This window comes from Eleutherodactylus coqui, chromosome 10, assembly GCF_035609145.1.
Source record: "Eleutherodactylus coqui strain aEleCoq1 chromosome 10, aEleCoq1.hap1, whole genome shotgun sequence".
Lineage (NCBI taxonomy): Eukaryota > Metazoa > Chordata > Amphibia > Anura > Eleutherodactylidae > Eleutherodactylus > Eleutherodactylus coqui.
The window spans coordinates 7,367,262-7,392,230 of record NC_089846.1 but is presented as its reverse complement, the minus strand read 5'-3'; the positions used below and the strand labels follow the sequence as shown (position 1 = coordinate 7,392,230).

The 24,969-nt window shown below is 49.2% G+C and overlaps 1 protein-coding gene across 2 annotated transcripts in view; it reads right to left on the bottom strand.

Moving 5' to 3' along the window:
* ABCA2 (ATP binding cassette subfamily A member 2) overlaps positions 1-24,969 on the bottom strand; it is a 93,092-nt gene that overhangs the window by 51,487 nt on the left and 16,636 nt on the right. For both annotated transcript variants that reach the window (XM_066580134.1, XM_066580135.1), the window contains exons 2-7: positions 15,251-15,344; positions 6,514-6,625; positions 4,222-4,385; positions 3,863-3,984; positions 3,256-3,363; positions 347-529 (exon numbers count right to left, since the gene is read on the bottom strand). In XM_066580134.1, coding sequence (XP_066436231.1) covers positions 347-529; positions 3,256-3,363; positions 3,863-3,984; positions 4,222-4,385; positions 6,514-6,625; positions 15,251-15,344 — 783 coding nt within the window. The remainder of the gene's footprint in view (positions 1-346; positions 530-3,255; positions 3,364-3,862; positions 3,985-4,221; positions 4,386-6,513; positions 6,626-15,250; positions 15,345-24,969) is intronic.

Here is a 24,969-nt window from a genome sequence, read left to right as displayed (position 1 = left end):
GAATTCCTCAATAAGCCCGGATTCGCGCAGATGTATTGCGAGTTGCACCTGACAATCTTGGGTGCGACGTGCATCGGTCAGCACACAGACACCCATCTATCTGCTGCCCGATCTGCATCGCAGGTCCTACGGTCATCCGTGAAAACGAACAAGAATAGGACATGCAGTGTTACTTGTCACAGAGGCCATCAGTCCTGCTACTGTTTTGCCTCATAGGCTATAAGGGGGCTGTGTGCGGACCATGGAATACACAGACAGCACACAGCTTAACATGAGAGCCCTGTGAATAAGCCCTAGGGCACAGAAAAAAACACTCATATCATATATAGTCAACCATAAGTTGTACCTCCAGCTCCTTCACCATAGCCTGAGGATCGTAACTTTCAGACGACGCATTAGGGATAGCAAGGCCAAGAGCAAGAGTGAGGAGCCTCAGAAGAGCCGGCCGATGCCTGGATTTCAGGGGGTCTTGGAGCGCCTTGTGAATAAGTCCTTCTTGGAAGGATTTCAATTTGCCTAAAATGTTCCCCTGCAACAAAATGACACTCAGTTACAATATACAAAAAGCAGGATATATAGTAGCCTAAAGGGTGTCGTATGAGCAATACTATGAGAAGTGTACTACATAGTGGGGTAAAGGGATCAGCTCCCAGCCTGGAGGGGTCTTCTATTCTATGCATCGCTGTGCTGAATGTTCTACTATGTACTAACAGGCCGGTGGTCTACAAGCTGCCGCCTTCCAGCTGTCGTGAAGCTACAACCCCCAGCATGCTGTGACGGCTGAAGGACTTCAGGGTATGTTGGGTGTAGTAGTTTCATAACCACTTCCATAGCATGCAGATGACTGCTGTACAAGAGGTGAAGTCCATCAACCGTCACTGCAAATACAACTAAGGTCAAATCACAGAGGTAACAATCAGTAAATCACAGCAACCTAGAAAACGATACCTTACTGATCATCATTAGAAATCCCCGACGCATGTAAGACGCTCCCAAAATATAATGTAGACAGCCCTACATATACCCTCTGGCCAGAGACTCAAAAGGTGAGAGAAGTAATAAGGAATATAAGGGAGGAGCAGCCATATCTCGACAAACGTCCTTGGTCTTTACCTGCCTGCCTGCGGGGCGCTCGTCCTGACAAAGGTGTGCCGGCTCCGCAGGGGATGTCCTTAGGTAGACCCCTATTAAGTTTCCCCCCATCCTCAGCAAACTGTGAATTATTACTGACCCGGCTTATTATTCTTATCACCTTTGATCCTCTGGACGGAAGTTATATGTATACAAGCGGTCAAAAGTTTTACAACATCTCAACTTTTTCAGTTATTTTTACATTAACGCAGTTCAAGTCCAGCAAAAAACATGCAGTGGTTTACAGGTTCCAGGGTAAGTTAAAAACAAAAATAATATAAGATTTTAAGCTGAAATACAATAATAGTCTGAATCTATGATTTTAACCATAGGGCTTTTTTCAGGTAACGCATTAAGGACGGAAAGCAAATTATGGTTTGAAATTGGATGCAGACAATTCCTACAGGTGCCTCAACTTTTGTTAATTACTTTCAAACCCTCTCATTCTATATGAGCAGTATTGGAATGGACTGCAATAAACCCTCTAGGGCAGAGTTTGGACAGTCATTCTTTTTAGGACAGAACACATTGCTATCATAATGGCAAGAAAAGGCTATTAACCAAATAAGACAGACAGATGATTATAACCCTTAGAGGTACAGATCTGTCCTACAGAGAAAATGCTAAGAAAGGCCGTCAGATCAGTTTCAAAATCCAAGTGTCAACAGTTTGCATGAGTGGCGCCTCACAGCACAAAATACTCAAGCACAACTTAATACAGCAAAAATTCAGCAAGTTTGCATTTCAACTGCGTAGATAAGACTTCTTACTGCAGGTCTGACAGGTAGAGGATTAGCAAGAAAGCCACCTCTATGGCTGCATTCACACGAACGTATATCGGCTCGGTTTTCACGCCGAGCCGATATACGTCATCCTCATCTGCGGGGGGGGAGGGAGGATGGAAGAGCCAGGAGCAGGAACTGAGCTCCCGCCCCTCTGCACTATTTGCAATGGAAAGATGCGGGATGGGGGCGGGGCTAATTCTCTGGAAATAGCCCTGCCCCCGTCCCGGCTCTCCCCATTGCAAATAGTGCAGAGGGGCGGAGAGGGGGCGGGAGCTCAGTTCCTGCTCCTGGCTCTTCCATCCCCCCCCCCCCCCAGATGAGGACAACGTATATCGGCTCAGCGTGAAAACCGAGCCGATATACGTTCATGTGAATGCAGCCTAAGATTGTAAAAAAAAAATAAAAAAGAAAGACTTGCCTGGACCAAGCAGCGGCTGCAGTGGACTACTAAAGAGTGGAAGAAGAGCTTATGGACTAAATAATCAAAATTTGATACCTTTGGTACCCCGTCGAGTAGGTGAAAGGATGGTTCCAGAGTGTGCGCCCTGCTGCTCCATTCATTTCAATAGGGCTGACGAAAATAGACAAGCATTGCATTGGCTATCTGTCTGCGCCATTGAAATGAATTGATCTGCTGCCATGCATGTGCGACCAGTAGACCATGTGCAACTACATTACATGAATGGGAAAAGGGATCCTGCTGCGTTAAATAGAGGAGACACAGGTTCCCTGTGATTGGTAGGGGCGGACCTGCGGTAAGTTGGGCAGTCGGACCCCCACAAATCTATCGCTTTTCATCCATCCTTGAATGGTTGAAAACGTATAATTTCATACACTAACTGGACAACCCCTTTAATAGGTTGAAGTGTGAAGTGACCGACTAGAAGTGCCACAAGACAGCTGCCGATAGCGATTATCACCTTTCAGCTTCCATGTGACTAGGACACAAATCTTACCATATTGAGGAATTTCTCCCATGTTAAGGCCCTTTTACAAAGGCCGTCTATCAGTGTGTAATGAGCCCTGATCACAGAGATCGGCGCTCATTTCCCTCCCCTTTATACGAGCCAATCAGACTCTACCGGTGGAGGAATAATTGTTCATACCATCGTTCAGCCCCCATGCACGCTCCTCGTTGTTGGCAGCACTTTCCCCGTTCACATGGGGAGATGTGCTGCAGAGAACGATGAAGTTTTCTGGTCACATAAAAGATTTGATCAGCTAACAAAAAAGCATTTGCTCGTTCATCAGCTGATCGCTGTGCCGATTGATGATCTGACGCGCTCGGTCACAATCCTTGGCCTGTGTAAGAGGTCATATGGAAGTGGATGAAACTCACATGGAGACTGAAGATCTGCCCTCCTGCTGACGTGGCTGCTTCCCAGGGGCCCCTCACGGGCAGATCATCAGGCGACAGATGAGAAGAGCTAAAGAGCAAGTGGTAAACCTGAGTAGACAAAAGTAATACAATGTGAGACAAGGCTGTATGTGATGGGGTAATGTCAGGGTGTAGGAAGGGAAGTTGGAGGTAAAGTATAAAAGGAAGATGGGATCAAGCGGCACAATGTATTCCAGGAGAGGACTGTTATGGTCGTAAGCGGTGGGCTAACAGACGGAAGTGTACAAAGCAGAAAGAGCAGTGTCTTCCAGATGGACAGGGCATGTCAGGAGAGACGTGAGGGGAGGAGTAATGGACTGACATTTACATGGCGGACGGAGCAGGGTACCGCAGTAACAGTACTCAGGACAAGAGCTCGCGGAAGTGGCCAAATGCAAGAAAGTCTAAATCGGCAGTTGCCAACCTGTGACACTCTAGCTGCTGCAAAACTACAACTCCCAGCATTCCTTGAGCGTGACATGGTGGGGGTCATAGTTTTGCAGCGGATGGAGTCACTGGATGGAGAGTACTGGGCTACATAATACAAGTGATCAAACCTCACACTTACCTCTTGCAGGTTTATACTGGAGCTGGCCAGTAACTCAACGACATTACTGGGCAGGGAGAGATTGGACTGCAGGAATTCCCGGAAGTCGGTCTTGTTTTTCACCACTGAATCCAACGTAAACCCTGGAGCAGAGAAAGCAGAGAGCGTGGTTACAGGAGGCCGCGGCTCGTGTGCCGCTGACGAGGGGTTCTGTAGGTTGTATATGCTGCTGCATGCAGATTTTTGGGACCGGAGAAAAGCACCGGACTTTGCAGATGTAACCTAAGAGTCTACAAATCTGCAGATGCGGATGTCACGAACGGAGCGCGGTCCCGCTGACCAGATGGAACTTGCAGGTGCAGATTAGTCAGACCGGTTACCTGACTGGCGGTGGAAATGGTTCTCTAGGGAACTGTGGTCGCTGCTCAAGGACTCCAGGTGATTCTTCAAGGATTCCAGCTCTTCCTCCAGTCCCGGCCGGTCGGTATCAAACAGGTTGCTGTTCTCCACCACTTCTGTCAGCCGGTCCAGGAGCTGCGTGACTCTACAGGAGGCAGAACGCGGGGTTAGTCGTTGGCACTAGGCTTGGCTTTATGTAGCAGTCAGGCATGAAGTGGTCTATGATCACACTTTAAGGACTCGTCAGGCTGCCTTTCTACGTAGCGCCTGCAGCACGTTTCGATGGAGTTTTTGATGCGCGTGTTAATTGTGCCCAAAACGCTGTCTGAAAATCGTTTGTGTTTTACCGTAACGCGCCGCGGTCATGTGGTTCACAGCTCATCTGCTTCTACAGGTGAAGCACACGGCTTCAAGGTGCTTCACTTGTGGAGGCGCCACAAAACTGAAATCACAGCGTTTCATAGTAAAACCCCCGTGGCTTACGGTGTGCGGTCTGAGTGCGACTAACATGCATCGAAAACACTACAAAGACGCCACAGAAACACAGGAAAACAGTGGTAAAATCATCACTGGAAACACAGCCTGTGGGTGCCTTCACAGGGGCGACAGCGAATCACACCCGACATTCTTGGGCACGACGCGCACCCCATGGCACACCGACACTGATGTGTGGGCGACCGCATATCTGCATGTTCTAGTCTCGGCGAGACGCACACGAAATTAGGACATGCTGCGGTTTTCCGGTCTTGCAGCATCACTGAGAAAGAAAAATCACCCAAATAAATACATCCATTGCAAATAATGTGTTGTATTTTGGTATCTAATCCTATAATGTGCTGAGGTATCTAATCCTATGATGTGTGATCCTGTCTGCTGAGGTATCTAATCCTATGATGAGTGATCCGGTCTGCTGAGGTATCTAATCCTATGATGTGTGATCCGGTCTGGTGAGGTATCTAATCCTATGAAGTGTGATCCTGTCTGCTGAGGTATCTAATCCTATGATGTGTGATCCCGTCTGCTGAGGTATCTAATCCTATGATGTGTGATCCCGTCTGCTGAGGTATCTAATCCTATGATGTGTGATCCGGTCTGTTGAGGTATCTAATCCTATGATGCGTGATCCCATCTGTTGAGGTATCTAATCCTATGATGCGTGATCCCGTCTGTTGAGGTATCTAATCCTATGATGTGTGATCCTGTCTGCTGAGGTATCTAATCCTATGATGTGTGATCCGGTCTGTTGAGGTATCTAATCCTATGATGTGTGATCCCGTCTGTTGAGGTATCTAATCCTATGATGTGTGATCCGGTCTGTTGAGGTATCTAATCCTATGATGTGTGATCCCGTCTGTTGAGGTATCTAATCCTATGATGCGTGATCCCGTCTGCTGAGGTATCTAATCCTATGATGTGTAATCCGGTCTGCTGAGGTATCTAATCCTATGATGTGTGATCCGGTCTGCTGAGGTATCTAATCCTATGATGTGTGATCCTGTCTGCTGAGGTATCTAATCCTACGATGTGTGATCCTGTCTGCTGAGGTATCTAATCCTACGATGTGTGATCCTGTCTGCTGAGGTATCTAATCCTACGATGTGTGATCCTGTCTGCTGAGGTATCTAATCCTATGATGTGTGATCCTTTTTTGCAAAGCTGAGGTGCTGTATCTAATCCTGAAATGCATGACACTGTATGTGAGGTGTGTATCTAACCGTATGTGTGATCCTGTTTGCAGATCTGCTGTATCTAATCCTATCACGTGATACCATCTGCTGAGCCATGCATGAAAGTTTATGATGTGATACTATCTGCTGAGCTGCTGTATCTAACCCTCTCATGTGTGATACCGTCTGATGAAGTGGCGTATCTGAGGCTACTTTCACACTAGCGTTATGCATCTCCATTGTTCTAAGAGTCGAACAAGTTGAAAACTGGTACCGCCAGCTCCAGCAGATGCCGCACTGACAGCAGACAGTCCCCATAGTCCCCATTCACTATGATGTGGGCCATCGTTTTCTCGTACAAAGTAGCACAGCATCCTGCGCCATTTCATCAGGATCTCATGCCAATCTGTGCCGCAGGATCCTAATAGAGCCTCCGCCCCAGACACGGACGCAGCCCAAGTTGGTCATGTGAATGTAGAAAGCATCTTAATAGTAAACATTAATCAATCCTGAAGATCTAAAACTCCCGTCACGGGAAAGGAGATTGTGTGGAAATGGAGCCCAACAGAGAAGGCGGTGGCGCGGCGCAGGACGGTCGCTACTCACGTGGAGTTGGTGTACTGCAGGAATCCATACTCATCTCTCTGGCCATCAGGACACAGAGACTGCATCACCGGCAGGATCCCGGCGGAGGTGAGAGGTGCCGCCGTGTAGAAGGCTGTGAGACAGAGGACACAGGTGAGACCGCGGCGCGGGAGGAGACGGCACGGAACACGGATTACAAGGACACAGAGAGGAACGTCATCTGCACACTAGTCGTATTACAGAAGCAAGAAGGGCGGACACAGAGACAGATACAAGATCACCCCAACACACCCTTACCAGCAGAAGAAGGGTTAATAGGTTAGTTGCAATCAGGGTTGTAGATACAAGAGAGGGTAAACTAGTATATACTGCCTGCTATATACCGCTTACAGAGGATGGGAGGAGCACTGCTATATACTGCTTACAGAGGATGGGAGGAGCACTGCTATATACCGCTTACAGAGGATGGGAGGAGCACTGCTATATACCGCTTACAGAGGATGGGAGGAGCACTGCTATATACCGCTTACAGAGGATGGGAGGAGCACTGCTATATACCGCTTACAGAGGATGGGAGGAGCACTACTATATACCGCTTACAGAGGATGGGAGGAGCACTACTATATACCGCTTACAGAGAATGGGAGGAGCACTACTATATACCGCTTACAGAGGGGTGGGGGAGCACTACTATATACTGCTTACAGAGGATGGGAGGAGCACTGCTATATACCGCTTACAGAGGATGGGAGGAGCACTGCTATATACCGCTTACAGAGGATGGGAGGAACACTACTATATACCGCTTACAGAGGATGGGAGGAGCACTACTATATACCGCTTACAGAGAATGGGAGGAGCACTACTATATACCGCTTACAGAGGGGTGGGGGAGCACTACTATATACCGCTTACAGAGGGGTGACGGAGCACTACTATATACCGCTTACAGAGGGGTGGGGGAGCACTACTATATACCACTTACAGAGGATGGGAGGAGCACTGCTATATACCGCTTACAGAGGATGGGAGGAGCACTGCTATATACCGCTTACAGAGGATGGGAGGAGCACTGCTATATACTGCTTACAGAGGATGGGAGGAGCACTGCTATATACCGCTTACAGAGGATGGGAGGAGCACTACTATATACCGCTTACAGAGGATGGGAGGAGCACTGCTATATACCGCTTACAGAGGATGGGAGGAGCACTGCTATATACCGCTTACAGAGGATGGGAGGAGCACTGCTATATACTGCTTACAGAGGATGGGAGGAGCACTGCTATATACCGCTTACAGAGGATGGAAGGAGCACTACTATGTACCGCTTACAGAGGATGGGAGGAGCACTACTATATACTGCTTACAGAGGATGGGAGGAGCACTGCTATATACCGCTTACAGAGGATGGGAGGAGCACTGCTATATACCGCTTACAGAGGATGGGAGGAACACTACTATATACCGCTTACAGAGGATGGGAGGAGCACTACTATATACCGCTTACAGAGAATGGGAGGAGCACTACTATATACCGCTTACAGAGGGGTGACGGAGCACTACTATATACCGCTTACAGAGGGGTGGGGGAGCACTACTATATACCGCTTACAGAGGATGGGAGGAGCACTGCTATATACCGCTTACAGAGGATGGGAGGAGCACTGCTATATACCGCTTACAGAGGATGGGAGGAGCACTGCTATATACTGCTTACAGAGGATGGGAGGAGCACTGCTATATACCGCTTACAGAGGATGGGAGGAGCACTACTATATACCGCTTACAGAGGATGGGAGGAGCACTGCTATATACCGCTTACAGAGGATGGGAGGAGCACTGCTATATACCGCTTACAGAGGATGGGAGGAGCACTGCTATATACTGCTTACAGAGGATGGGAGGAGCACTGCTATATACCGCTTACAGAGGATGGAAGGAGCACTACTATGTACCGCTTACAGAGGATCTTACCTTATGGACCCGGCACGGGGCCACAACCCCCCAGTATGCGCTAATGACATTCTGCATAGGAGGCTACTATAAGGTTATATAAGTAATGCCTCAAGTCAAATGAATGATCCCGTTATTAATATGCCAACGCGGTAAATGCAGGCAGGAGCAGATCCTCCGCCTGTCAGGAGAAGCGAGTGATTATGGCAGGAGGGGGCAGCTTACCACCTCCATGGGACCCGTCACCTTTGTGCATCTCTTCTGGAATTTCTGCATCACAATTATAGTTTGTTTTTAAAGCCAAAACGGAAGACGTGAAAAGGTAGTGGTGCACTTATAGGGTTAATATTATAGTAAACCGGGGGGAGGTGCTACCTGCGCACTAACCGCCAACCATATACATGGAGCGTAGAGTGTAGACTGATAGGGGAAAGAGAAAACTGTGGACTTAATTGGCGCAACTGTCACACGAGTATTATACCCGATTAATAGATTAAAGCTAATACTGACGTGTTTCGGGGCACACCCCTTCTTCAGAAATGGCTGAGGAGCAAGATTTCTGCTGTCTGCGCTCCCGGTCAGAGGGACAGACCCGCGCCAAGTAAGTCTACGATTTTCTGAAGACATATCAGCCGCCGCCTGAGGGGTTCTAGACGCGGCTTGTTGGGTTTGGGTGGCGTATTATAGCCTGGCACATGGGTGACTAGCCAAATCAAGTGGAAGGCATACAAGCCGATGTTGGCAGCGATGCTCAGAACACAAAGGCCACTTTAACATGGAGGTGAAAGGCCGTAAATCAAAGCGTCTCTACGGTATGAAGGTGACCCCCAAAAAACCACCGGACAACTTACAGACTGCAGCATGCGATGTGGAGTCAGACAGTGATGTGGAGGGACGAAAATAAAATAAATGCATGGAAAAGGGGAAAAAAGTCAAAGAAATTAACATTCGGTAATGTAATTGTTCAATCACAAATCAAGACGACACAATTCCCTGCGGTGCATGAAGCCGCGGGCCGTTACCTGCCAATCAGCGGCCCTTCTGGAAAGGAGCCCCGCTTCCGGGCGTCCTTATACCCCATCAATCAGTGAGCGCCGCCATCAAATGTTACTGCCCGTTCCAAAAAGTTCGGAAACTTTTTAATATACTTTTTGTTCTTAATCCCCACCATTTTAAAGATATCTGCTTGCTGTCAGTGAATGGAGGCGTTTTTGTTAGAGGCAGAAACACTGACAGAGACTAAAGTGACTGTCCAGGAAGTGGTTATTAATGATCTGTCATCAGTAGTTGATCAGCAAGGGTCCAGCGCTCGGGATCCCCAGCAATCAGCTGGTATCGGGCCTCTCGTCATTGCTGACAGCGGCCCGGGATGATATTTCATTGCATTTAATGGGAGCTGTGCCTGCACTACCCACCCTGAACACCGCACTATGGACAGAGCTGTCTGCTTCCGACGCTGTCAGCAATGACAGTGGGCCCAATATCAGCTGATTGATGGGAGAGCTAAAGCTGCAGACCCCCACCGATCAACTACTGATGACTGATATATCCTAACGATAAATCATTAATAGTAAAGTCCTTAAAAACCCCTTTAATTATGTTCTAGTCTATGTCCAACTAGCTATAATCCGTTATTGTATACAGTCATCTGTATCGTCCCTGTGGCAGCGGAGACAAACATTGTGACTTCCTTGCCTGAATTTACAGAAAAATCAATAAAATATCGTTCTATAAACCACAGAAACACCGATGCAGAATTTGCCTGCTACCCCCATGGTGTTTGGAGGATTCTTCGGACCTGCTGGGTACGGCTTTGCTTGTCTCCATAATTAGACAGTCCCTGGAATAATTCCCCCCTCTTGGCCGACTCTGTACGGTGGATAATCTGCTGTGACACCGCAGGAATGTCGCTGATACGGCCGGGTGACGTCCTCGGGATCTCAAGGAGAACCTGTCGCCAATAGTGAAGCTATTCAACACCCGACCGAGGCAGCTGCTGTGTGAATGATGCATTAGGGACCTTTCACTCGGGACGGAATTAGTCCGCGCGGACATTTCTGCATCGCAATGCTATCCCTATGGGGCTTGAATTCTATGGCAACAATGGGCTAAAATAAAAAAACGAGGCATACTAACTGCTCGGAACGACTAGTGACTACTGAGCGCCGTCTATCTCCGTGCGCTGTCGGCAGCCGCCTGTACTTGGACCAGCAGTCCATAATCGCTTGTTTAATTATTTGTGCAGCTACTGGCCCGTGTAAAAGGTTTACGCTGTCAGTGCGCCTTATCTTTTTACTTTATCCCATTACTTGCCTATAGAATTTTTGACTCTCAGGAAATGCGTTTAACCCCTTAGTGAGCCGCCGTATGATTTTTAACAACAGCCGCTAAGGGTGGGTCATGCCACATTGTCCGGGATGTCTCTGTACCCGTTGGTGTGGAGGGTGGACTTCACTATAACTAATGGCCTTGGCACCCCCCACCATAACAGAACCTCCTCCAAACCTCACAGTCGGGACGTGATGTAGAAACCGCTCTCCAGGCAACCGCCACACCCAAGTGCCGCCATCCGATCGGAAGATGGTGTCCTGTGATTTGTCTGTCCACAACACTTACTTCCACTCACTTACAGTCCGTCGCTCCAAGCCCCATCGCAGGCGCCGCTGTGGAGTCACTGCTGGGATGTTGTGTGCAGCCGCTCGTCCATGGTAACCCTTCACATGCCGTTCCCTACAGAGGGTTCTGGTGCTAATGGATGTCCCAATGTCCTGTGAAACCCCCTGAGCGAGGGCAGACGATGTGTATGATGTCTTCACAGCTCCTAGAAGGCTTTGTTGTCCACGTTCTGTCAGTTTACGAGGTCTTCCTGAGCGTGGCGGCACCGCACACACCGGATGGCCTCCATCCACCAATAACATGGCCAACAGTGGAAGGTCCAGAAGCTGCGATGTCCATGGTGATTGGTGGTGACATCCCACCATCAGTCCCCGTTGTCGGCTCTACACCTGGTGACATTCCCCACCACTAGACCCCATTTGTCAGTTCTACACCTGGTGACATACCACCGCCAGACCCCGTTGTTATCTCTACACCTGGTGACATTCCCCCACCAGACCCAGTTGTCAGCTCTACACCTGGTGACATCACACCGCCAGACCCAGTTGTCAGCTCTACACCTAGTGACATTCCCCCACCAGACCCCGTTGTCAGCTCTACACCTAGTGACATTCCCCCACCAGACCCCGTTGTCAGCTCTACACCTTGTGACATCCCACCACCAGGCCCCATTGTCAGCTCTACACCTGGTAACATCCCACCACCAGACCCCATTGTCGACTCTACACCTGGTGACATCCCCCCTTACTAGACCCCGTTGTTAGCTATACACCTGTTGACATCCTCCTACCAGACCCTGTTGTCAGCTCTACACCTAGAGACAGCCCCTCCACCAGACCCCGTTGTCGGCTCTACACCTGGTGACGTCCCCCCTTACTAGACCCCGTTGTCCGTTCTGCACCTGGTGACATCCCCCTGCCAGACCCCGTTGTCAGCTCTATACCCGATGACATCCCCCCACCAGACCCCGTTGTCAGCTCTACACCTGGTGACATCCCACCGCCAGACCCCGTTGTCAGCTCTACACCCGGTGACATCCTCCTACCAGACCCAGTTGTCAGCTCTACACCTGGTGACACCCCCCCACCTGACCCCATTGTCAGCTCTACACCTGGTGACATCCTCCCTCACCAGACCCCGTTGTCAGCTCTACACCTGGTGACATCCCCCCACCAGACCCCGCTGTCAGCTCTACACCTGGTGACATCCCCCCACCAGACCCCGCTGTCAGCTCTACACCTGGTGACATCCCCCCACCAGACCCCGTTCTCAGCTCTACACCTGGTGACATCCTCCCTCACCAGACCCCGTTGTCAGCTCTACACCTGGTGACATCCCCCCACCAGACCCCGCTGTCAGCTCTACACCTGGTGACATCCCCCCACCAGACCCCGTTGTCAGCTCTACACCCGGTGATGTCCCCCCTTAATAGACCCCGTTGTCAGCTCTACACCTGGTGACATCCTCCCACCAGACCCCGTTGTCAGCTCTACACCTGGTGACATCCCCCCACCAGACCCCGTTGTCAGCTCTACACCTGGTGACATCCCCCCACCAGACCCCGTTGTCAGCTCTACACCTGGTGACATCCCACCGCCAGACCCCGTTGTCAGCTCTACACCCGGTGACATCCTCCTACCAGACCCAGTTGTCAGCTCTACACCTGGTGACACCCCCCCACCTGACCCCATTGTCAGCTCTACACCTGGTGACATCCTCCCTCACCAGACCCCGTTGTCAGCTCTACACCTGGTGACATCCCCCCACCAGACCCCGCTGTCAGCTCTACACCTGGTGACATCCCCCCACCAGACCCCGTTGTCAGCTCTACACCCGGTGATGTCCCTCCTTAATAGACCCCGTTGTCAGCTCTACACCTGGTGACATCCTCCCACCAGACCCCGTTGTCAGCTCTACACCTGGTGACATCCCCCCACCAGACCCCGTTGTCAGCTCTACACCTGGTGACATCCCCCCACCAGACCCCGTTGTCAGCTCTACACCTGGTGACATCCCTAGACAATCTAGAATACATGGAGGAGCTGTGTGCTAAGGACCAGATGCTTTTCATCAAATTTTACTCAGTATGGGTGGTGTGGCTTCAGTTCCGTTCCTCCACAGAACTGAGCACATGGTTGGATAATGGTGCCCTTATTCCCTGATTGTCTTGAGATACCCCTTGCTAAATGTACTAGACAATGATAGGACTGAGAGTACAAGCTGGAACCATGGTCATGGACAGATTATCCCTATCCCCTTCCCTTACCCCATCCCATGATTTTCCCTTCCTTCTCTTTCTTTCCTGTCTCTGTCTATTGTTTTGTCATTTTTCCTTTTCTCTTTATTTTCCCCAGGCGGTTGGTTCTTTCGGAGGAAGTTGTACTGGGGAACTACATTATAACTGCTGCCTAAAATGTGGGGTAGCTGAAGAGCAGACAGAATAGGGATTGCGTTGATACTTTATTGTAATTGTATTTTCATTAATGTGGCAGTGAATAAAGTATTTTTTGAACCATAAGAGATGCCCGGTAATCATGGCGGCGCTCACTGATAGACGGGCATATATTTTTTTCCTGTACTCTAGTCCACACAGATTGTCATGCATTGTAATAACCAATTAGAAAAGGAAAAAAATATGAAATTCAAACTTGAGTGGCGATCGCAAGACAGAAGACATTCATGTTCATGCAATGGTGAAATTATATCAGCCAATAACCCGCCCCCCAAAAATCCTGCCATTTTCTTTTATTGAAAGGACAGGTGACACAATGACCACCACCAGAGTACCGGGACCACGTAGTATGTAGCAGGCCTATGGTGCCATCGGGGGGCTGCTGTTACTGATCTGGAATATCGCTCTACTTGGCAACGGTCTCAACTGTCAATACAAGTGCGATTCCAGATGAAATATACCCCAATGTATCGGGGCCAAGAACCGCAGCCACAAGCCATCCCCCAAGAGGTACGTCATCTGGGACTTATGTCCATCCCGAGTCACATGAACCCATGGAAGGAGGTAACAATTTTCTAACCCCGACCTCATAGAAATGTCCTCACAGATGGCAAAAAATATATAAAAGGTCACCAGAAAATAAAAAATAAAGATTGGGTTAATGTGACCGCACATAAAAAACAATAAAATAAAATAAAAATGCAGCTGTAGTAGCCATTTAAACAAAAATCACAAAAAAGACAGATCCTTGAGTTCTGTCTGTAGGAGATAAATGTGTGAATTCTGGGGTCCAAATGCTGGGACCCCCAGTGATCCCAAGATCCACCCCACCTTGATTGGGGCAGCGGTGTGCACACTTAAACCACCATTTACGTCTATGAGACAGCGGGAGATCGATGTGATTAGCAATCTTCCCCCATCCCACAGAAGTCAATGGAGTGGTGGTCATACATGTGCACCGCTGCTCCATTCACTTGTGGCATGCAGGGTACACCGATCTCTGAATTGCTGGGGGTCCCAGTGGGCAGACCCCCAGCGATCAGACATTTATCCCCCAACTTGTGGATAGGGCCTCAATGTCTTTGATGGTAGGACCACCCCAGGGCTCCGTTCAAGTTGGCGGTTTCTTCTTTTCCGATGGGTTTTCTAGTGTTTTTGATGGGAAGAGTTGCACAGTCTGCCACCAAAAACACCGGACCCCCAAAGGAAACCCGAGGGCCTTGTTAAAAAAGTCAGTGGGATCTCTCAGGATTTATTAGCCATAGGCGTCATGATGGCCGTATGAACAGTACAAAATGGCTGCCGCTTCACAACTAGAACCGCGCTATTTACGGCCATTTCTGTGTGTTCCTGGTCTTTGGTCATCAGCGTTATGAATGTGAACGGCCCACGAGTTTCCCAGATGGGGCGCTGCAAATAATCAGAGTATTATGGGATGATGTCTAGATCAGTATTCCGTGAAGGATCATGTGACCCGCCGTCCTTATATAAAGTAGGGTTATAATTGACAGCTGCTTTATTTCACCCACCAGCGTGGCACAGCCTAGCATATACAGGTCAGCAGTGCCAGGCTGTGTGCCAATCATTGATTAATGAAACAAAGGCAGATAAGCGGTTTTACTTTCGCCGTTCCGTCTACAAGCTTTGACCTGAATTTCTTTATTGCGCCTGCCATAAAGATGGGATTGAGACTTGAGTGGGCGACGTTTAACCCTTTGTGACCAGACGGCTTACCTTCCTTCACACGGATCGTGGGCTTCTTCTGGCGCAGTCCGAGCAGAATGAAGAACAGGACCAGAGGGATGAAGATTTCGAACGCCAAGACCCACTGCGAAAAGACATAACGGGATAGATGACGCTGGCGATTAATAAATATAATTACAGTAACATTCGGTTAATCCGCCACGTTTGGGACTGGAGAGGTGACGGACCATCAGACGGTCGTAGAACGGGTCACTAATTTACAGTTCAGTTAGGACCGTTTTTAGAGTAAAGAAACGGAATTAAAACGTAAAGAAAAAGGATCAGTTTTTTTTCTTCATTGATTTAAAAAAAAAAAAAAAAAAAAAACATCAGAGGGCCAGCAGAAAGCGTTCGCTATCGTAGCCTTCGTTTCCGTTTTTTTAACTAGCTCTGCAGAATGCAATATAAGAAATGGAAACAAATGGAAGAAAGGCGAACCGAAAGCTTTCCACTGAAATCAACAGGTAAAAAAACCGGATCCGTTTGAGTTTTAATTCCGTTTTTCTGCTCCAAAAACGGAACAGAGAAAATAAATGATGGCGGCCGCCTAACGGAAGTGTGACTGCGCTCTAAAAGCTCTGGCAGAACACCCCGGATTACATAGTGCACCATGCTGCGAAAACGCAACGGAAGCTGGAAGGAGCCTATTACAGTCAATGGAGTCCCTTCTGTGCAGGTTTGTCGCAGCACGGATGCATGCGGGCTCGGATTCCGCTGCTCTGCCCTCATAATGGAGCAGGGGAACAAAATTCACGAATGGAAACCCAGCGCAGACGTGAACGCGGCCTGACATATTAACAAGGCGACTGTAGGTGCTACAGGAAATCCTGGCGGTGCCGCACGGATAAAAAGACACAGACCGCAAGCCTTAATTATTTTTTTGTCGCACGTTTTGTGCATTTCAGTCAAGGGAGGGGAAAATAAACAAACCGTCCCAACGCCCTGCGCCACATTCATCCATATCGCCCTCCGTATGAATCCCTGCTGGCGGGATATCGGACACTCAGGAAGGCCCATGAAGCCTCACAAACACCCTTCTGCGGCACATCTGCCTCACAATTACCAGAGCGGCACCGCCTAACATACAGCAAGTCCATAATATATGGAACCGCGGCTCCAGAATACGCTTACAAATGGCGCAAATCACATAGAACTGTGGAGCAGGAATCACATACTGGGCCTCGTGTATGAAATGCGTCTCCTTAGAGACAGACTGGTCCTGTCGCCCATAGCAACCAATCAGAGCTTAGCTTACATCTGCTAACCCACCCTGCAGATATGAAGCAAGGGCTCTGATTGGCTGAGGGAGGCCAGAGGGAGAACAAGATGGTGGCCAGCTTCCTCACATAACAGCTTATCAGTCACACACATAATCCACGGCGACCTGCAGAGGAGACCGCGGACCGCCCTCTGCGTATGTGTGGTGCTGTAAACTGCGCTGCGCAGATTTCAGAGAGGACAATCGTAGTGACAGCGGGGCCCGCGCCTGAGGCGCAGGGTGAAATGGCGGCACTCCTCCCACCCAAAAAAAAAAACTACAAAAAAACCCACTGATTTTACAGGCATTGAAAGCGCCAACACATGTATGAACCACTGAAGGGTGGCCACAATAGTGACCCCAGTTGTAATAGTGACCCCCGAAATGGCTCCAGTAGTGATAATGATCCTGGTAGGGCCCAGTAATAATAGTGGCCCCAGTAGAGGCCCCATTAGACATAGTGACCCCGGTAGGGGCCCCAGTAGACAGTGACCCCAGTAGGGGCCCCAGTACTAATACTGACACACACTGGGGCCCCCGTACTAACAGTGACCCACATACTGGACCTCCAACCAGGAAGCAACCCCACAAGCGGTGCACTGACTCTCCCCTTCCCTGACGTCTGCACTGCGTACCGTCCGGCATCTGCGTTCCTGCATGCAGACACCGGAGGGAGGTCAGAGGTCACAGACTGTGATGACCGCGCAGCCACCACTAATCCGGAGCTGTAGCCAGAGTAAGTGACCCGCTTGCCATTTGGCCAGCTCGTGGCTGGCAATTATTTACCAGCCATTAATATAGCCTGAGAATAGAAACTGACGAGCGCAATTTGTGAGGTCCCAGAGATTGGCGCCATCTGACTTTGTTTACCCCTTCATCATCATCCTTCCCGAAGAACAAAAAGGGAAAAACAAGGTAATAAATATGCTTTCTCCTCTTCGGTTTACATATAAAGCGGCTGCCATGAGGGTCACGTGCCACTTAGAGGGTTTAAGAGGCCGTAAAGTCTTATTGTGCCACCCATTCATGACTGCCTGTCGCCGGCCTTATGTCGCTGGTAGAATGCGCAAATCTCTAAAACCTTCTGTGATGTCAGCATAGCGGCGCTGCAGGGAACGGCTTACAGTCCGGCGCCTCACGCTGCCGCAGCCCGTCCTCCATTACACGAGGAGAAGCGGACCGGTCACCACCAGACCAACACATCCTCTCCTGAAATAATGGCGCTCTCTTACTATGCAAGGGCCCTTCCGTGTGCGCTCCATGACTGAACACGGACCCATCAACGGAAATTCGCCTGTTCACAAAGCAGCGAACACGGATGCAGGGCTCATCCACAAGGGCTCACGCAGTGGAGGCGCGTGAAATACGCAATGTTTCATACACCAAAACTGGGTGTTCTGACTTTTTTTGTCTTGCATGCAAAAAACCCCACAAAAGGCTCCCATTTATGTCTGCTGACTTCATCCGTAAATACGCAGTGAATGTGCGCACATCACTCGCTTTCATTGCATTTTACGCTATCCCATAGATTTTAATGGCCGATTACAGCCCGTAACACGAAGTAAAATAAGACGTGCTGCCATTTTTTTCCCAGGTACGTCTGAATACCCCAATGCAAATCAATGGGGTTTAGGGGCTCATTCACACAACCGTATGCAATACTGTCCATACACAATACACTGCGTACGGGTGACCATGCATACGCAACTCCGCTATGAAACACAGCGGGGAATTAAAAAAAAAAAAGACAAAAGTCGCACTCCGCAGTGTATCGTGTATGGACAGCGTTGTATACGCTACCCATAGTAAAACAAAGGGCTCACGCTGCGCGATACGCGGTGAAATAAAGCATGCTGCCATCTTTTTCACGTGTGAACCAATGTGAACGGATCAATGAAAGTCCATGTACTTTCATCGACTCCATTCACAGCGTACCACACGGCCGTGCGTAATACATGCCATAATCACGGTTGTGTGAATGAGCCCTTACACACAAAATATGGAGCGCCAATACACTTGTGAGGATGAGCCCTTACACGCGTGTGAGCTGCATTATTCACGCATGTTGCCAGGAGAGGACAGAAAAAACCTCACATATGCAACAAAAACCGCACGCATCCCGCGCGTACGCATGCGGTGAAATCGATCCATCTTTTAGGTACTGAAGCTGCACACCCCCGTGTGAATAAGCCCCAATTCTCAGACATTCCTGAAATCCTCTGTGCTGCCGCCGGTGACCCCGCTGTCTCCGTGGCGCACCCTTTTTGCCTCCGCTCCTCGTGATCCAGCCAGTCCCCTACCTTTAGTAAATATCATTAAATCGTTATTTACCACCACCGAAACCTCAAACCCTTAAAGACATCCAGCCACTTCCTTGTGTGTCACACAACCCTTCACCTGAAATACGAGAAAAAGAGGCGCCGTCTTGGGTAAAGTCTTTTAACCCTCTGCAGTCCGATTTTAGATTCAGGGTTTCCTAGGGGGTCTTTCTCTTTCTGCCATTATACAATGACGCCATCAGCTGGCTAGAGCCAGTACTGCGCTATGTAACATCCCCGAGAGACCCCCGCCAACAGAGCGGCCAGTAATCTACAGTAAGAATACCCTACCGGACGTCTTCCGACATCAGAGCTGTACAGCCTTCAATCAGAAGGTCTTCAAACGTCAGACAGTGGATTGGAAAGGGTTAATCGGCTATTCTCCTCGTACGTTCCCGAGTTCTTATGGTAATCTACATGAGTAACAAATACTAGACGCCATTGCAGTGCGCGTTCTGCTTGATACATTCCTTTCGACGGATCTTGAAAGGCATATAGATCTGCAGATTTAGCCCTCCAATCGCTTCCTCTGCCCTACTGCATTTTCTATGTGTCAGTCTTTACTGCAGTCCTAGCATTCTATTCGTTATCATGACACATCAGCATACGAGAAGGGTTCAGCAGTGACACGAAGCTTCTCAGTATGCGTTCGGTGTCATCTATCACGGACAAGGGGGCCCGGGGCTGCGCCACTAGATTCCGCAGCGTCACGTCAGCAGTAACATATGTTGTGTCATGTGACAGGCGACTTCTCGCCCGCCACGGAGGCTCTCATACTGTTCCTCCAGTTAAAGGGAACCTGTCATCAAGTTCTTACAACGCAGGCCATTAACAGAGCTGCTAACGAGATTTCCTGCTGGCTAATTAGTTCCGCACTCCGTATTTGGTACCTTTACAATCTGCTTGGAAGTTTTCCTGCGCCGTATTAAAATGAGTTGGAGAGTCAGATTTTTCGCTTTTCCGCGCCGGATGTGTTCTTCATCGGCGTGCATATAGATTTCTCCTACTTGCTGTAATCCTGCGCAGGCGCCGTAACAAACCACTACCTGCCTGGCTGAGCGGTCGGCGGTGTACTGCGCATGCGCCATGAGGTCGCTACTCCCTCATCTGACCTCAGACGCAGTGGGCGGAGCGATCCTAGGCTAGCGCCACACAGCGACTGCGATTTTGGCACGAGAAAAAGCGAGACAAAATTGCGTTTCTGTTCCTGCAATCTTCGAGCGCCAGCGAGGCTTTTTCTTGAGGATAATCCTGCCTCGCCGCGGCCGCCCGCGACAAAACCGCGGAAGTCAATAAGAATTTCTAATGTTAACACATTGCGTCGCACGAAAATCGCAGGCTTGTGCGTTGGGATGCGATAAAAAGGAGGCTCCACGCAGAAACACGCGCTAATCGCAGGAAGATACGGCAGCCGCCATTTTTTTCCCCTCACAATATGGCATGACTGAAAACACGGCGGATGTGAAGGAAACCACTGAAAATCAGCATTTCAGAATTGTACTTTTTTACTCGCGCTTCATGCGATGATAGCGCCCGTGTGAAGGCGGCCTCATTGCAGAAAACCTGAACGTCCCGCGCCATTTGTTAGTAATAGTAGGTGAAACAAAACCCGAAAGATGTCAAAAGCTTCGAGTCCCAGAAGCTCTGAGGAGGGTTGGCAAAGGGAAGCGGTGGTGGAGCTGCCAACCAGGTGGACCCACCAGAGAGCGGGCAGACTGAAAATGTGGGATCAAAGAACTGGTTTGTTGGCGCAACTCTGTGGTGAAAAGTCGGGAGACGACAGAATAAAATATTCGTCTGTGGAAACGCGTGTTATTGTGAACCCTTCATCAGTCCGATGGGGAGTCCTTGTAGCGGGGGGGGGTTACAGTCCTCGTAGCTGGGATGGTGGTGGGGCTGGTTGTACAGTCCTTGTAGTGGGAGAGAACAGTCCTTGTGGCAGGGTGGGGTGGATAGAGTTAATGTAGTGGGGGGTAGAATAATTGTAGCAGGTGGGTACAGTCTTTGTAGCAGGGGGTAGGCTACTTGTAGGCGGGGGGGGGGGTACAGTCCTTGTAGTGGGTTTACAGTCCTTGTAGCGGGGTGGTGGGGGGGATAGAGTACTTGTAGCAGGTGGGTACAGTCTTTGTAGCAGGGGGTAGGCTACTTGTAGGTGGGGGGTGGGGTGGGGGTACAGTCCTTGTAGTGGGTTTACAGTCCTTGTAGCAGGGTGGTGGTGGGGGATAGAGTACTTGTAGTGGGGGGTAGGGTACTTGTAGCAGGTGGGTACAGTCTTTGTAGCAGGGGGGGGGTACTTGTAGCGGGGGTGGGGTACAGTCCTTGTAGTGGGGGCTGGGGGGTTGTACAGTCCTTGTAGCAAGAAGGGGGGTTACAGTACTTGTGTACTTGTAGTAGGGGGAAGAGTACTTGTAGCGAGGGGTACAGTCCTCGTAGCGGGGAGGGTACAGTCCTCGTAGAGGGGAGGGTACAGTCCTCGTAGCGGGGAGGGTACAGTCCTCGTAGCGGGGAGGGTACAGTCCTCGTAGCGGGGAGGGTACAGTCCTCGTAAAGGGGAGGGTACAGTCCTCGTAGAGGGGAGGGTACAGTCCTCGTAGAGGGGAGGGTACAGTCCTCGTAGAGGGGAGGGTACAGTCCTCGTAGAGGGTACCCAAACGAGCAGAGTAGGGACAGCGGGGTGAGGAGACTTGAGGCGGTGACACCGGGGAGGAGGGGAAGGGATGCTAATACTAGGGGTACGTTGGAGCACTCAGACCTGCATGTGATTTTGGTGCATATTATATTATGGGGGATATGGCATTAGGGTCAGTGGGATGGCACAAATACACATGATACACGCAGATATCCGCCTGTAGGAAACCAACAAGATGGCGGACACCACAGCTATGGCAGCACTGGGGTGGTCACCCAGTTGGGAATAAGGGGGTTATCTTCGCATTCACACATCTGACAAAGCTGGAGGGTAACCATATTGTCAGTATAGACCCTCGCTGATATAATGCCTAGCGCCAGGGAGTGTGCCACGTCTAGACTGCGTGCCCCGTGCAGAACAAGGGGACCATTATGAGGGGCCGTCTGTGATAAACATGCAGCCATCAACACTGGGGACTTTTATCCGGGAAGAAAAGGGATTTCTATAAACCGCAGCGAGCGCCAAGCACCATTATGGGAGCGGAGAAAGGAGCCGCGAGTCACATGGTCCGCACAATGCGCCGGGCGACGCGTCCTCCATTAGTATGCTAGAGCTGCACCTGCGGAGTGAAGAGCTAACTTCACACGGGCAAGGGCGACATCGGGCTGTGAATTAGGTCTGATATCGCACCAGCCAGCGTGATGCGAGATGTTTGGGTCAAAGACGTTTCTCAATATTTTTTGAAGAAGTCGCGATCCTCCGCTGCGGAGTGACTCCAATTGTTTTAAATGGGGATAGCTTGCACCACACTGTGCGCCCAGCCGCCGGCGATGTGAGGGCACCACTAAGGAGAAGAATAGTTAGCGCTCAAGTTCGCACAGTCCAACGATTTTTGAACTCTAATCGCCCGTACTTTCTGCGTCCCAGGTCTTCACCATTTTCTAGATCTCTGCTTGCTTGCTGACAACCTGTCCGGACCGGAGGGCGCGTCACACGGGGATCAATGTGGCAGATCTGTGTCCGATTTTTCCGGTAAGGACCTGCCACATAACTCGCAGAAGAGATCCGGGCCGAGTCTCAGGCCGCACTGACACGCACGTTTTCGCGCTGCATATTAGAAGCATACTTTCTTCCGTGCGTACTACGCAGCGTTCAGACCGCGCCGCTTTGCGTTACGGTATTCAGACCGGCATATTCATGCACATAAAAAAATAAAATCCCGGCACGCTCGATCCTGTTTGTACAACGGACCAAGATAAGCCAGTAAAGTCTACGGCGCGCGCAAATGTATGACGCATGCGGAATCATGCAAGAAATAAATGAGGCCCTCCTGCTTTTTTTTGTATGCATGAAAAACTCAATGAACGCCACGCAAAAAAATCCCAAAAACTAAAGTCTTTGAACGCACAAACTTTTGCTCCATGCTAATGCAGCGCGTTTCACGGACGAAAACTAAATCCGCCGGTGTGAACGAGCGCTGAGGATTCTGCTGCAGACCTGCGTTCGGATGCGCATTTAGCCCCTTTCAGTGCAGCCAATAAGCGTAAGGCGCCCGATGAACACTCCGTGCGAAAACCAGGCCAAGAATTGACAAGTCGGTTCCTCTTTTTCTGCCATGTGGGAGGATCTGCATCGCATGAACCGCAGCTGCGATTCCCACGGAAGTCAATGTGGTGGCAAAGGGGCATGAAGTCCACCAGACAATCCGTGCAAAATATGCGCCACGTGAAAGAATCCTAATGCTTCACAGCTGAGGGTTTGTTACACTTGTGCCCAATGCAGACAGCCATCTGATTGTCAGACTGATACAGGTTGGGGCTCGGACCACAAATTATACATTCTGTTTCCTTGTTCTGTTTCAGGTGCAGAAAGATGAAATCCCCGGGTAGAGCGGATCCGTCCGGAAGGGACTGAACGCACCTCATTGGCTGTAAGGGAGTCGGGCGGCTTCCTTATGCTGTCTGGCATTTTCTCAAGAGGATATGGTACGCCATAACACCACCATATAGTGCCAAGATAATACTGCCATATACAACCCACATAACACCACCATATAGTGCCAAGATAATACTGCCATATACAACCCACATAACACCACCATATAGTGCCAAGATAATACTGCCAGATACAACCACATAACACCACCGTATAGTGCCAAGATAATACTGCCATATACAACCACATAACACCACCGTATAGTGCCAAGATAATACTGCCATATACAACCACATAACACCACCATATAGTGCCAAGATAAGACTGCCATATACAACCACATAACACCACCATATAGTGCCAAGATAATACTGTCATATACAACCACATAACACCACCATATAGTGCCAAGATAATACTGCCATATACAACCCACATAACACCACCATATAGTGCCAAGATAATACTGTCATATACAACCACATACCACCATATAGTGCCAAGATAATACTGTCATATACAACCACATAACACCACCATATAGTGCCAAGATAATACTGCCATATACAACCCACATAACACCACCATATAGTGCCAAGATAATACTGCCATATACAACCCACATAACACCACCATATAGTGCCAAGATAATACTGCCATATACAACTACATAACACCACCATATAGTGCCAAGATAATACTGCCATATACAACCCACATAACACCACCATATAGTGCCAAGATAATACTGCCATATACAACCACATAACACCACCGTATAGTGCCAACATAATACTGCCATATACAACTCACATAACACCACCATACAGTGCCAATACTACCATATACAACCCACATAACACCACCATATAGTGCCAAGATAATACTGCCATATACAACCCACTTAACACCACCATATAGTGCCAAGATAATACTGCCATATACAACCCACATAATACCACCATATAGTGCCAAGATAATACTGTCATATACAACCACATAACACCACCATATAGTGCCAAGATAAGACTGCCATATACAACCCACATAACACCACCATATAGTGCCAAGATAATACTGCCATATACAACCACATAACACCACCGTATAGTGCCAAGATAATACTGCCATATACAACCACATACCACCATATAGTGCCAAGATAATACTGCCATATACAACCCACATAACACCACCATATAGTGCCAAGATAATACTGCCATATACAACCACATAACACCAACATATAGTGCCAAGATAATACCGCCATATACAACCACATACCACCATATAGTGCCAAGATAATACTGCCATATACAACTCACATAACACCACCATATAGTGCCAAGATAATACTGCCATATACAACCCACATAATACCACCATATAGTGCCAAGATAATACTGCCATATACAACCCACATAAGACCACCATATAGTGCCAAGATAATACTGTCATATACAACCACATAACACCACCATATAGTGCCAAGATAATACTGCCATATACAACCACATAACACCACCATATAGTGCCAAGATAATACTGTCATATACAACCACATAACACC